At 37.8% G+C, this 16,155-nt stretch overlaps 1 protein-coding gene across 5 annotated transcripts in view; it reads right to left on the reverse strand.

Moving 5' to 3' along the window:
* LOC124777532 (tubulin monoglutamylase TTLL4-like) overlaps nucleotides 1-16,155 on the reverse strand; it is a 228,551-nt gene that overhangs the window by 125,780 nt on the left and 86,616 nt on the right. For all 5 annotated transcript variants that reach the window (XR_007015746.1, XM_047252981.1, XM_047252983.1 and 2 more), the window contains exons 10-11: nucleotides 2,806-3,013; nucleotides 2,591-2,717 (exon numbers count right to left, since the gene is read on the reverse strand). Coding sequence is in view for 4 of the 5 variants with exons in the window: in XM_047252981.1 (XP_047108937.1) it covers nucleotides 2,591-2,717; nucleotides 2,806-3,013 (335 nt within the window). In the remaining variant the exon portion in view is untranslated. The remainder of the gene's footprint in view (nucleotides 1-2,590; nucleotides 2,718-2,805; nucleotides 3,014-16,155) is intronic.

The raw sequence follows: 16,155 nt of genomic DNA on the forward strand, positions 1-16,155 counted from the left end.
TCTACAAGAAATCCAAAAAACTTTGCAGATATGTAAATGTAATGCTTTGGCAGCATGGTTTTGAGTGGCAAATATTAAGCAAAAATATCTGTTGCAAACACGTTATACATAGAGGAGATGGAGTAAGGAAGGTCGCACAGACAAGGAAAGCGTACACCCAGTGGGTCATCAATTTCCCTTATCTTTTGCACAACTGCAGTATATACTTACAGGTATCAATGCTGGGTTAGTACAATGGGCTTCTCACTGTTTTCAAGAAATGGAAGTTTTAAGTTTTATAAGCCTGGTGGATACCATACAAGAGCGCCAGCTATTGAGCTGGCTGCATTAGAGAACTGGCTAAAACGGCAGGCTGGGTATATGTCCATACTGGATTCAAGTCTCAATTTTTTTTCTAATCTTCCAACAAACACTTCTATTGCTCCAACGAATCATGTTTCTTCAGAAAGGAGCAATAATAATGAAGATAATCATAGTGGTATATTTGTGGTGAGGCTTAATAAGGAATGCTGATGAAATGAACATTTATTTATATCAATACATTCATACAAATATTACAAAGTAATTTCAGTGAAGTCATTTTACTTCATCTTTGTCATTGGTAGGTGAACATGTTTAGGTTGTATTCATCATAAAAATATGGAAACCACAGCAAACTTCCACTACGCATATTTTATAAATAACAGTTCCTGCTACGTACATTTAATTTTTTAGTAATTATATGGTGAAATACACCTTATTAACTTTTTAATAGGAACCTTGTTTACTTTTTAATAATAACCTTATTTACTTTTTAATAAGAATAATCAATCAGAAATTGTTTTTGACATTCGCCATGCATATTTCAACATAGCCATGAATGCTTATAATTCACTCTTGTGGTTTTTTATAACCAAGTAACAATGTAGAAGCATTTCATCCAAGTTTCTTATTATTCCTTGCCACGAAAGAACCATCGCCACAACCAATGAAGAAACACAATTTGTTATAGCAATACAAGTGTTTGCTGGAAGCTAGGGGGGTGGGGGATCCGGGGGAGGGGGAGATGGTGGCGGTAGACTGACAACAGTGACCAAATATGGCTGTAGTATAGTCAGACTTTTATCTGGCACCTTTTCCAGTTAAGCTAACACCGCTCTGGCTGACAGCTGGTACTCTCATGTGGTATTCAACAGTTTTGTAAAATTTTGAACCTAAATTACATGAAAATGCTTGAAGCTCATCACACAAGGGCACCTTGTTACATTTAGTCTGTACTAAAATTGACTGAAAAATAAGGCAAATTGATGAGCAATTGCAATTTTGCTTCCATTGTGAGAGATGTGCCATACCATCTTCGAGAAAGGAGTGATGCTGTAAGCAGTCTCACAAACCATATTCTGTCACTTCAAAGGAGCATTAGGAGCATTTACTCTGACAGGCTAACGACGACGAATTTAGTTGTAGTCAATGTTTAATGTATCTTTGGTACCAATGATATTAGATAAGGAATGCTGGCTCAGATTAAAAAAGATGGGGTACAAAACTGAAGGAGTTGGTGTAAGTAAGAGCTAACACTGAATTCAATAAGTGTTGGGATGATCACATTACCTGATGTGTTTTCGAACGGTCTACATGCTGACAAGAAAAATCTCCAGAGGTACTGCTATAAAACATTGCTGGGTATTTACCTCTCTGAATTAAACTGAATATACAATATGCAGTAATTCAAAATATGCTTTTTTGAGTTAGCACTATCCTCAACCGACCCCTTCAACTGTTCACACTTTTTGAACAAACCATACCTATAATTTCTAGAAATGATAGGGGGAGACCAAATGAAGTTTATAGGAGGACAAGTATAGACAAGGATTCAATCTATACTTGTTCTGAATGAGAGGCCAAAGTCTTGACCACTGTGTCATGTCTGTCAGTGATGAAAGAAAGAAATGGGTGGATGCAATAACCTAGGATTAAAGGAGACATTTCAATCGATACTTTGTAACCTTTACCAGAGTATTTTCCCATAACTGTACTTTATGTTAATTATGAGACTTTAGATTACACAATCAAAAAATTAGGTGGTTAAAGAAAAATAAAGTGCAAAAAGTTGCATGCTGACAATAAAATGGGGCAAAACCTGATAATACTGTACAATGATAAACAGTACTGATACGCAACTGCTGTAAAGAATAAAAACCTACTACTTGTGACAAAATCTGCAATTTTTGGCATTTGTGCCTTTTTCAGCAATAATTAAAACTGCTCAAGAATGAAAATAATGTATGGACTGGCTTCTACGCTCACTTTACAGCCACTATTTTATGTACATTACACAAACATATTTATGACTGACACACAATTCTTGAAACAATGTCGAAATACTTCGCACACCTCCTACAAACTTAGCTAGAACTGACAGATCTGTAAACAAAATACACAGCTCATAAGGGTGGAAATAATTTCTTATGTGTCCTCTACACACGCTGACAATCTGAAATCACAGCAAGAATAGTTGGAAGAGACATAAAACATTTCCAAATAAAACAACGCGATTGTGAAACAGCAAAATTCTGAAGTTGTGGAGTTTAAGTGTCATTTAACACATTACCATTTGTGTCCCTGACATGCTGATGCATCTTCATTCTGTGTGTACTGGCTGCTCATTTTATTGATACTGTAGTTTGTGAGATGCATGTATCTGTCACTTAGACATGCCATGTCACCAGAGTATTTAACTACAGGAAGAGAAAAAAATCCAATACTTAACACAATTAGGGATATAAAAATTATAAATTCTTGAAAATATATGCAATTAATACATACCTGATGCAAATCTTACCAGGCCATCATCATAAATATAAATCCGCAGAGGATTTATACTTGTAACAAGAACATACAAGCGTAAATCAAACTTACTACCATTTATCAAATATGGCTGTGAAATGTACTTCTGAACAACCAATGGTCTTCTCTTTGGTATCTGAGCCCATCGATGTATTACTTTAATGCCCGTTCCTCTTGCTGATGCAGGCTAGTAAGTAAGATAATGCATTAGACACTATTCAAAAGTGGAAAGGGATTGGATTGTTAACACTTATGTTTTACAGATCACCCTAATTGTATTATTCTAATGTAATCACTGATCAAACAAGTACGGGTGATGGAAAAATATATTTTTTGGTCAAAAACGAAAATGTATTTTGTTTCATAATATGGATACAGAAAATCTACTCGCAATGCAACAACAAGCCCCTTGTGTGGTTTCAATTCATTGTCAATAGTATACCATATGGCCATATGGTTAGATGGTAAGTTTTGAAACTCTGCAAATCACTTTTACTGTCAAGTTTCACTAGGTCATTTTCCATATCTCTTGCCACCTGCTGTTCACAAACTCACTCTCTCATTTTTGTCCAGTACCTCTATTCTGATTTGAGCTTGTAGGTGACTTTTGCTGTATAACTATGAGTATTTCGTAGCCTCTCTTCTACCAGGTTGATATGTCCCTGGTTCCAAAAGTTATTTTGCCTTTCCCTCTGCTGCCATTTGACAAGTCAAGTAATTTCAACACTTTACCCTTCAAAAATTATGTAGAAAGAAAGGAAGAGAACAAATACACTGCTAAAAACCACCACCAACAACAACAACAACCAGAATGGGACTAAACAAAAAACAAATGGATATCATACTTCTGAATGAATATGTAATTAAGGGTAATTAAGGACATAACTAAATTTATGATTAGTGTAACAATCAGCATGAAATCTTCTGTTATCCTCTGGCAGTATGTTTCCCTAGTGCACGCTCATAACATGAAAACTAACAATAAAAATATGATGCCACTTCACACTAACGTAAGTCAGTCAACCCATTACGGATACATCACTAACTCAGTTTATATATTCTTTTTGATAGTCATCACAATTGTACACTTTGTTAATCTTACACTGGTTTCCACCTAACTGTCAATAACTTCCGTTAAGAACACAAAGCAAGTGTATGTCTAGGTTGTGGGGGTTGTTTTCTGAAGGGAGAGGAACCAAGTTTTCTTTACATCATCTACAAAAATAATGAATTGTAAAGTATGATGTTCATCAATGGAAAATTCGATATTAATTGCTTAGTAGCTTTCTTAGGATAAACTGCTTGTTGTACTGACACTCAAAGCAGACTCTCTGACTTCACCAATTGAGCTATCGAAGCACACTGCACCTTTCGGTTGCAATCTGCCAGTACCTTTCTCTTTTTTCCATAGCACTGTTCACACTCTATTGCACAGTGAAATTTTCATTTGGGTAACAGCATTTCAATAATAATAATAATAATAATAATAATAATAACAATAATAATGTTTGGATCAACATCTTAAATACAGAAGCAGACATCCTCAGTTATGTTTAAGGTCACTAATTCATATTTTCCTGTATTATATATTAGCTTTGTTTCAATATATTCACACCCTTTCTTTTTCATGCACAGTTTACCGAGACCATGACAATGCAGCATCTTACTCTGGCCAGTTTTGCAGAGCTGTCACCACTATTGTTTTAGCCAATAGCCAGGTACTGCAAGAAGATGGGATCTTCATTGTCAAGATCTTTGTTGCATTTTATTACAATAATTATAATCAAGAGCTTTGTATTTGAGGGTACAATTAATGTACTGAAAAGGTTTTGTACCCTCAACATCTGGTTTATGAAGCATATATTCAATATTTGAGGTATTGTACAGACAGAGAATAGCAATTTATGTCTTGTGCATTCAGTAAACTTAACAAACAAAAAGATTTAATGGAAATGAAATAAAATAAAATCCAGTGGTTTTACATAAAATGAATTTATTAATTTACAATACTGCACTTGAAATTTTTGATAATTCCTCAGAAAAGAAAGAAATAAAAATATAATTAGAGGATACACAGTAAACCTTTAATATATCAAAGAATGACAGTAATATCTATCTTGATATAACATTCTTTTTCATAGAATTTGTAAGTGTACGAGATTTTCCAGATTTTTGTAGCCAAAATTTTTGGACATAAATCATTTTATTGTTTGAGGGTGAAATCTCATATTAATTTTGATTATAAACAACCTTCAAAGCAGAAGATCAGTTCATTCATTTATCCAGAAAATCACTCATAACTTAAAAGTTTAATTATTATATCAGAGGATTAGGTAAGGAGCAAGTCTTGTTTCATCTGTTGTACTATTTATCTGAGGTATTCAGGATGGGCTCCATGCCATCCCAAGAGCATTAAAGCTGTATTTGATATCATCACAAGCAAAGTAATCCAGAGGTGGCAAACCACTGGCAAATCTTTAGTTGTCGGTATACCTTTACCCAATGGTAATGCATATGCTGATGAACTGTTACTCTTTTTTTTCTTTGGAAGTTTAGGCTTTGTTCAAAACGAGTTGCACCTAGATGTTTAACCACTGATTACATTATAAAGACAAAATAAAAACTTTCCTATAAATCAGAGTTATATGAGGCCTGGTTTTGATAGAAGTTTAGCTCTTCTACAGACATAATACGAATTATCAATTAGTCAGGGGTTTGCAGACTCTGGAGATGAAGACCAGCATTGTGGTAACTTGTGAATTAACTGCACCCTTGCAAAGTACAAACAATTAATAAGGAGTGGTCTCTCTTTGTGACGATGAGTTGTCTTAAGAACCTGCAGATAATGAGAAAAACCGTTAAAAAAATCTACTGCCACAAAAATTATTGTGCTGTGAAGTTTCCTCACATTCTTAGAAGGAAGATGAACTAACAAAACCAAACCATGGGGAACACAGCATCATCAACAAAATTAGCCTGGCAAAAAGGGAAAAGATGGTCTAGTGTACAACCTCTCATCACCAGAGTTGGCAAATATCCTAAATTAAATTACAAACCTCTATTGCAATGTCTCGTTTGGTGACAGTACGTGACACAACAAATGATAATCTCTGAATGAGAACGAGTTGCTTGGCAGCATTGGTACTATCTGAATGAAGCAACTTTACATTTTAGCTGTTATTATTTATTACATAGCCCTTCATAACAAAAATATAAAAACACTGTGCTATGTTGCAAAAGCATTCATCACAGTTACCCCACAAGGGTAAACAACCTTTACTACAACCTTGACCAGGGCAGTAATGTGATATTAGCGCACTGTCACAGTGTGTCAAACATATTGTGGAGACTCCTTCCCTCGCCTCTTAGACCAGACACCCCCACCCTTGCTGGTCACTTCCACTGGAGGGAGAAGTTACACAGCCATGCTTTCTGACCACTAGGCATGCCGAACCGTCGCTCGACCAGCCCCTTGTGCAATCTGACGAGGCAACATCCCCAACCCTGCTCTTGGCAGCCTGCCCACGGAATGCCACGAGGCCCTCGTCGTTGCCCACCGCAATTCACCGGGGTGTGCGCGTAACACACAATTCTTATCCCACGCTCATCATCGTCGTCTTGTTGTGGTCCAAAACGAAAGGAATGCTATCGTGTTTTTCCACACAGCCTTTCACAGCTGCATCTTCGAGGTGATTCTACTGTCTAAAGAGGTACAAAGCCTGCTGACAGATGTCCAGTTCATCCTCCCAATATCAGCAATTTGAATATTACGTGCAGTGTAGTGCAAATAGTGCAGTGAAGTGCAATGCGCTCTAGGACTACCAGGCTGTTTTATTACTATTCTATCCCTGGCAGTTTTGTCACTCCTTTGCCGCCAAGTGCACCAGTGAAGCAGTATTTCCATGCTGCCGGATGGCATCAAACGAAGGTTACAAGCCACCCATGGTCTGCCCGGTCCAGACCATCCTCTCAATTAAGAGGTATTAGCTCATTTCGAATGTTACTTGTAACAGCTCTTTAGAGAGTGTTTATTCGCAACAAGTATTAGATTAAATTCTGTAATACGAAATGACCTAAGAGCCAAAACACAGTAGTAGTATTTCGAAATAGAGTAACGCAAAGTAGTACAAAGGGAATCCGAGGAAGACATAACAGAGCTGCAGTTTGTTTTGAATGTAATATACAAAACCAACGCACAGCATTGTTAGGTCTCTTGAGTTTTTGTTTTCAGTGGTGGTGAGTGTGTTCGCAGTTCTTCCGTGGTAGTTGGAATTTTGGGATTAGAAGCCTAATTAAATTGCATTCTTAGAACCGGATTAGACATTGGAGTGGTGGAGAATAGATTATTTTGGGATAAATACAGAGACGGAGTCAATTAGAGGTGACTGGGTGTATGAACATTGATATTCAAGTGAATAGTGATTGTACGTGTTAAATACAATGCTACGATCATATACTTATGATCGTGAAGAGATTTATTGACAATATGGAAACTTTTATGTTGAATTATGACTTTATTGGCTGTATGCGAGTTATTAAAGAGTATTGGGACTGAAAATAGTTTGGAACTTATCATACTAGTATCTTTGCTGCTTGTTGTCAAGGTGATTCCACTAATAAACAAGAAGTGAAAAATAGTGCCCGTATCTCATTACTGAAACAAGCTGGTTTCCCTTTATTAATGTAACACGTGTGGTCGCGAAATCAGCTCTTGTTAGATCCGTCGGATGCATCCTGCTTGCACCCCTACCCATCCCTTGTCCTCTCCACCCTCCCACACCCTTCTACGCATGCCACCCCTCTGTACACATCACCGCCCCCAGCCTGCACCCCCACCCCCGCACGCCATCCCTTTGTTGTGTGCCACTGCCCCCCCCCCCCCCCCCAGCCACCTCCACATGTAAGCTATCCCATTGCACACACCACTACGCCTCTCCCACAGCTGATAGACATGCGACCAGACAAGCCACAGTGTAACCATGCAGCTGACTGAAGACTCCTTCCTGCATCAAAACACGGCAGAGATTGTACTGCGTCACCCACACCGTGCATGCCCCACCTGCCTTCTTCTCTGCAACACTGCCTGCCAGCACCCTCTTGCATACTACGAAACACTACCTGCATGGTGCTATGTCTCTGCCACATGTGACCACCTCTACGGTAGTCACACCCGACGGGCTGTCTAACCAGCAGACCCCCGTTACCCCTCCTGCACCAGCACCTATGAGCACTTCAGAAGTATCTGAACTCCGCTTGCAAAATTCAGCACTACAGAACCGCTTGACTCAGCTGACCAATGGGGCAGCACACCCAGCGAAGCTGATTCACGATACCCTTGCCCCAGTTGCACTGCCGCTTATTTGCCCTCACTCACTCCAACCCACAATGTGGTTTGCTTCCATTGAGGCAGGTTTTGCAGGCTGCTCTATCACAAGTGACGGAATGAAATTCGGGATGGTTGTCAGTCACCTCAACCTGACCACTGCTGCCCAAGTCTGGGATGTTCTTACACACCCACCCCCCTCCAGGAGCTACAGTCAACTAAAAGAATGCATCTTTTCCAGCTTTGTGGCCTCGGAACTGCAACGCCATATAATTTATCATCATCCCAACAGCGTGGCAACATGTGCCTGCTGGATCACATGCGAGCACTTGCGAAACTGCACACCCTCCCTGAAGGTCTGCTTCTAAACTGCTGGCTTGCCCACCTTCCCACCCCCATTCAGGCTGTCCTGACCTCACACACCCATTTATTGTTACGAGATGCAACAGTCTTTGCCGATAAACTGTTAGAAATCCTGAACTCCATCTCTGCTGTGGCTGCAGTGCTTAATGCTGTCTACCACTCTGCGGCACCAGCTGGCTATTCATCCATTCCGAGCCACGACGTGCGTAACTGCACTTTAACTACCTGTCTCTAACAATCCTACACCCAGCATGCAAGCCCCCCCAATCTCTACCAGATTCTGGCACACCTAAGCTTCGATACGGCATCACTTACTGCCTGTGTCGGCCGTCTACACCTCACGCAAGGTCGTGGGATCTAATCCTGGGTGGACAACAGAAATTTTCAGTCTGCCTTTTTGAAAGCAGAACACAGCTATTGAGCCATACACAATAACAACAACAACGATTATTAATATTATAGCGACTGAAAAATTCAAAAAAACAATAAAAATGCTGTCTTCTTGATGTTGGGTGCATTTTTTAAATCACAAAGTGAATTAGTGATTTTACTTATAACTTAAAACTGTTACTTCATGCCAGATACACAAAGTTTCCAGCACATGATAATTTATTTATATCATGTAACAAGATTGAAATTAGTTTCTGGTCACCATATTTGGTGTAACTGAGGTAAACTCCTACTTAAGGAAAACACCCTCTTAAGGATAAAAATATCACTAGTGTCCCAGGCATTCATTAAATAAATGATTTACTGTACTTGCCTTATTACTCTCCAACATCTGTATTTTGAATCAAAATAGTTACACATCTAACTTCTCTATAGATAATTCAAATAAGATGAAGTCTACTACATATGTTATATAGTGTATTGGTCAAATTTTTAGAGGGGTCAATCCAAATGAAGTGGTCCAATAAAAATTAAGTTGGTTGCTTGACCATTTTTAAATATTTTAATTTTTTTATATGTGATTACCCTGTAATTGAGAAATTCAAAACAGTTTTTTAAAAAATTTACCTTTCACCTTTACTGAAAGGTGGCCATTTTCATTTGTAAGCGTGGGACGATGTTTCAGTTTACAGACGTTAGTAAAAATATGAATATCTCTGCACTGGGTTAAGTTACAACATTGCAATTGACATGATTGTTTTTAGAAAAGTGTCCTCTACAACATAACCTAAATTAAAAAATAACCACTCAAAATGAGCTCCAAAGTTTGGTATCCAAACTTTCGAAAATCTACTTTTTAGTCCCAAAAATAACAAACGAGGAGTGATTTATGAGAGTCTATTTTTTTCCTACAGTTAGATATCATACACTACTAGCCTCATATAGATCAAGAACACTTACAAATATTTCTTCATTTTTATGAATTTTTGAAGCACACTTTATACACCTATATGATAGCAACGTATTGTAAAAATTTCAACATTGATATCTGACTGAACGAAGATATGAATTTTTGAAAATGAGGGAACAATTCACATTACTCTACAACTGATCTTATGGTTATTGCATATTTAAATGGTTTATTGTTTCATTGTAATATTATTTAATTGTGACATATATTTAGTTAACACTATTACCCAATATACAATTAGTTTATTTATTACTAATAATGCAATATTAAACAGTAGGAGCATTCGCCTTTGTTCTATGGTAATAAAAATGCCCACACAAGGAAGAAAGAAGAAAGCTGACAGTGAAAAACTCCATTCTCTTTTCAGACCTCTAGCCACGCAAGCGCATGTGCGCACACGGATATGCGCACGCGCACACAAGGAAGAAATAAGAAAGCTGACAATGAACAACCCCATTCTCTTTTCAAACCCCTAGCTGTCCACATTCAGACGGGGCGACAGCGGAGTGCAGCTGGAGCTGGAGTTAGTTGCAGTTGCTGACATCACTGCCTACAGATGAAAATCTGCTTTTGGATTCATGTTCTTTACAGATCATGCTTTTCTTAGTAACTTGGCAGCCATCAGGCTAGGACAAAAAAATGGGATTTGGATGTGTGTCTGTATGTGAACTCTGGGCAAAGATAAAATTTATTATATATAGATGTCAAAGAAATGAGTTGTTGTATAATACACCAACTTATATTTCACTTGTCCCACATTTGTACAAACTTCTTTGGGTACTTTCAAGGACTACAGGATGTGACCACTGATGGTGCTTGGTAAGCCAAGAATAGTAAGCTGAGAATGGTATCAACATGCAACAGATGCTATGTTGCATCTCTTAACGGCCATTCAATTAAGCATCACGAGCCTTAATGGTACCCAAGGATTAGAAGTCAGGCACCATACGAAATAAAATATGAGGCCTAAAATAGAAAATAAGATAAAATGAATTTGATAATGGAAACCCGCCAATAAAACATAAATCATGAAGACAGACTGCAATTTCCTAAGGAAAGAAAATAATATGCACAAAAGGGCAGTGGTTATTGAAAAGGGTGGTGTTTACTGCTGTTCAGCTAACAATTTGGAGTTTTATCAGAGAATGTCTATGTGACAGAAGAGATTGATTTTTGCATGCCCTTATACAGTGCTGCATGAGACATCCTTATTTTGAAAAATGTGATAGTAGTCTAAGACAGATTACATACACATGAGGCATTAACAGATGTACTGGACTGACAATGTGCAATTGTGTTCAGTTTTTCCTATTAACTCTAATGCTGTCTGCCATATTTCTTCAACACTCCTAACAATCTTGCCAGTCTAAGCACTGCGTAAAATGGTAATGCAAAGCACTTGCTCTCTTCTTAATTTTTTCCTTGTAAGTGGCCAATAGTTAAAGTTTCATTTGCATCACTAAGTTGTCCTGAGTATCTCTCTCATGAGCAATAGTTACTAAAGCACGCCATTCTTGTTGCAAATTGCCTATTCTCTGTCCACTAATGTTGGTCACAGTATTGAGAAAGTACAAAATGGTGGCTGCACCTACAGTTTGTCACAGTATTGAGAAAGTACAAAATGGTGGCTGCACCTACAGTTTCAGTAGAGGACTGTCAGATTTTTCTTTCTGCAAAACAGAATGGCATTGTTAGTCTTCTCCTTCACAATGATTAGGAACATCTGACATCCATTTTCTTTCACCTCTTTATACTTAGCTTGATGTTCCTGTGTCACTCTAATGGTGTCACACGAATTCAATTATATTCCCAATGTGTGATAAGACCTATTCAAGACAGTGTATAAACAAATCTATACGAGGATTTAGGCTTCATGCAGGTAGTTGCAAACACCTAATTATGTTTTTGTCAAAATGTATCATAAGCCCAACCACAGAGTTCTCTAGCATGATTTTTTCTAGTGTGATGAGGTAAGTTTTGTTGACGTTCATTTTGATGTTGACATTTACTCGAAGGTAAGTCTTATCCTTGTGAGCACTGTCACAACAGGTACCTTTATCAGAAACAGTGGTACTCAAAGGAGGTGTTCTAAATCATATTATTGTGATGGGAATCGTTGGCCAGGGAACAGTATTATGGAGGTCTTTTTTAAGACTGATTTACTAAGGAGTCTTCTACAGTTGGTGTATGGTTTCCATTTTCCATCAACAATGATTTAGCCTAACAATGCAGCATCATCTTTACCTGCTGCTAATACAACTATGCCTTTCTCTCCGTGCAGAGCATGTATTGTCCTAAAAACTGCAGTGGAAATGTAGCTCTCCAGCATTTTGGACATGTTCAGGATTCTGGAAGTTTCCCTTCTTACTTCTCTGGCGGCATCTGAGGGGAGACCAGAATAGATAATAATAATAACTGGTCACCTGTACTCTAATTTCCCTGATTACAAACACAAATAAAATGACAGCGTAATTAGTATTACCACCTCACAAAAATCTTGTGTTCTAACAAATAAGTATTTATATTACTCTGGCAATCGCGTTTGTGTGTACAGTGATGAAAGCACTTATCATTATGCTTTTAGGGCAAGTCAGTCAACATGTATTAGAAAATGCAGATAACTTTTTACGAAGAAAAATTTTGACAAGCTTCCTTTAGTGATAATGACATCAATGCATTTCCCACAAGATATTTCTTGTGAATGTGTTAAATGACTTTAATGATGGTATGGACCCTTCCATATTTGAATGTTCCAGTATTGTTATTCTGTCACCAGCGTTCCACAAGTTTCCCTAAGTGAAATTCCTGATATTTCCCTGATTTCCAGACGAGTTTTAGCATTTTTCCCCGACAAATTTTGAAATCTCAAGGGCAAGTAAACACATAAGCTGAAAAAAAAAAAAAAAAAAAAAAGGGTAAGGACTTCTGTATTTCTAAACATGTGAGCAAAAATCTTGATGTTAGTACTCACCATCTTTTGTAATGAACTGTTTTTAGATGGAGAAAGAAAGCCAAATGCTATATATGTTTCATTAAAGTGAAACACATTTGTGACAAAAATACGCATTTTGTTGGGAGTCAGAAGACAGATTTAAAATACCTTCACTGTTTTCTGAAATAATCTCAGAAAAAAAGTAGACCTCCTGAAAGAAATGAACAAGGTTGTGAAGAGTTGTGTGAACCAACACTATAGGCGACCGCCAATATGTTTGTTATCGTTGGTTAGTACCCACTGTTTATGTCTGTTATTCTACAGTTATTGTGCGATTTTTCTTTCAAGAAAGACAAGAGTACATAGCGTACAAACTGCCAGTGATTGCAACAACTTTCTTCTTCTTATTGTCCATACTTTCTAAATATATACAATACTTTCAAAGTGCCAAAATGGACTAGAATAAATAAAATGTCTATAAAACGCTGCACTGTACAATGTACATGCGTGAGAAAGTCGCAATTCCTGAAATCCATCACCTGTGGCCTGCCAAGGAGCACCACACTCCTGGGTTCACGGATAAACCATGAAAAACCACCGCTTTACGCCATACACAGACAGATCCAGCCTACGGGCAGATCGATGAAACTATATCTGACAGGCAGGGCCTGCAAATTAGATCAGTTAGAGATACCCACAGAAATGGCCTGCAGTTTTGGCCCATCATGGTAGTCCACTCGTGTGACCTGCTATTCATGTGTCACAGACACCATGTCGATGAAATGATACCACGGTGATCACCCATGCAACAGATAACTTCTGCAAATACTCCAAGAATCAATACTAATGAGGATAGGAAGCAACTCACTGTAAAGATGATAGATGAGCTATAGACAGGCACATAGGAAAGACAATCACACTCTCACAACTAAGTTTTTGGCCATAGCCTTTGTCAGAAAACGAGTGTGCACACACATGCATACACGACTGTTTTCTCCGGCACTGCGTCAACAAGCTTTGAGAATCAGATCCAAACAAACCACTCCTCACGTACGTCGCCGGCCCCCGGCCCTCCCCCCCCCCCCGTCTCTCACTGGCAGGTGCTAGGCTCGCAGCAAGTGGTGGTGACAGCACTGACTGCAAGCTCATGGGAGGGGCGGGACGGTGAGAAGAAGTAAGAATGAGAGAGTGGGGAAGCAGAGCATATACTCAGCTGCGCCCAGCCAGCGATGAAGCATGACATCTCAGTAAACAAACAATTTCATGCTACTGAGACAAAAAACAAGATTTTACTAGTGTGATTTTTTTTAATTACCCCCCACGATTTCCAGAACTTGTGACAACCCTGGTCATTGACTTCCTTAACTAGTCCTCAATGTTATCTACCACTGTTGCCCCAAAAGGTGATCTGACATCTTCATATTTCATTCCTTTATTCACACTGCTATTAACCCTTTGGCCTACAACAACCACAAGTGAGGCTCTTGAGAAGGATAATGATGTTTGGTTTGTGGGGCACTCAAGTGCACGGTCATCTGCGCATGTACAAAGTCCCAATCATTACACAGTCCAATCAAGCCACTTTCATGAATGATGATGATGACAAAATGATAAGGACAACACAAACACCCAGTCCCTAGGCAGAGAAAATCCCCAATTCGGCCAGGAATCAAACCTGGGATCCCATGATCCAGAGGCAGCAACGTTAGTCATGAGACCACGAGCTGAGGACCTGTTGTAAGGAAGTTGGGTCATTAGAAACAAGCACGTGCCTGCCTCATGGTACTTTATTTGGGACAAATTGCTGTTGCAAGTACATACATTGGACTCGTGGGTCAACATTACTCAATGGTCTCCTATTTCAAATACATGTTCTCATTTGCTCATATGCAGTGCTTATAATTAGCTAAAAGAGTTAAACAACCCATACACCTGTCACATCAGTAAAAAGAACATTAATAGTGATGATAGTACTGATAAGTATTTTGTTAATGAGGACACTGATCTGGTAGATCCTGTTGATAATGACAGTGATATTGCATTTACTGTACAAAAATAATCAAGGAGATTAATCACTGTAGATGACACCCATGACGACAACAGTATCAATTATTGGAGCAATGGATTTAGAAAGAAGAAAATAAAAGCCAAAAATCTGGGAATATATGCAGACTCCTTGCATATGAACATAAATTTTGGAGCAGTTAGGTGGAATAACACTAGCATCAGACTTTTTTTATATAAATTTTGACCAGGTCTTGTAGGATAATATTGTCATAGACCTGAATCAGTGTACACAAAAAACAATGATCACTGAAATATAAGACAGAAAATTGATGAGACATGGATTCCTGTCATTTGTAATGAAATTAAAATATACCTTGCCTTAGGCATAACAACAAATCAAGGGTAAAAAAAAAGTTTAGGTGTACTGGTCTAAAAAGAACTGTTATAAAAACACAAATATTCGGGAAAACTACGCCAGTGAAACAAGTTTTGCTAATCACAATGATTTATTTATTTTTTTTTTTTTCATTTTACGACATGTAAAGTCACACCTGTGATAAACTATTTTCACAAAAAATTAAAAAGTATATGTAATGGAAGAGAACATCGTAATCCAATTGTTAATGAAATTTAAGAGAGACATGCTTCAAACAATTTAATCCATCAAAGTGAGTGAGATTTGGGATAAAATTCTGTAAACTGTGCGAGTAAATATCGAGCTATTATTGTAATTTTAAAATATATTCAGGAAATGATAAAACAGATCTTTATTACAATGCATCTGAAACCGTTGTGATGGAATTATCAAAGCCAGTACTAAATAAGACACTTTGTACATGGATAATTGGTATTCTCCGTCGAAACTGTTTTTAACTTTAGATGGAAATGGAACATTATGTTTTAATAATAATAATGAAAAATGCTACAATATTTTGTTAACGCAAAACTAAGAAAGGGGGAATGCATAGGGATAAACTCCAATAGCACATTAATGTTGAAGGTGTAGAAATAACTGAACAAAACAAAAGTCAATGAAACTTTATGTTCAAACCAAAATGTATTGTTGATTACAACAGTGAAATTATTGGTACTGACTGCCAAGATCAGATATTAGCAGGTTTCCCTGTCATGAGGAAATTTTGAAATGGTACTGAAAAATATTTTTTACATATTTGATACAGCACTTTAAATTCATATATTCTCTACACAAAAAACGGAAAGAAACAGAATTACACCGAGTATAGACTTCAAACAGCACACGCATTACAAAATGTGCTGCCACAAGAGCTTGAAAACAAAGCGAAACGATGAGGGACTGTAAAAACTGGCTAGTTGTATTAAATA

The sequence above is a fragment of the Schistocerca piceifrons genome, chromosome 2 (assembly GCF_021461385.2).
Source record: "Schistocerca piceifrons isolate TAMUIC-IGC-003096 chromosome 2, iqSchPice1.1, whole genome shotgun sequence".
In the NCBI taxonomy this organism is placed as follows: Eukaryota; Metazoa; Arthropoda; class Insecta; order Orthoptera; family Acrididae; genus Schistocerca; species Schistocerca piceifrons.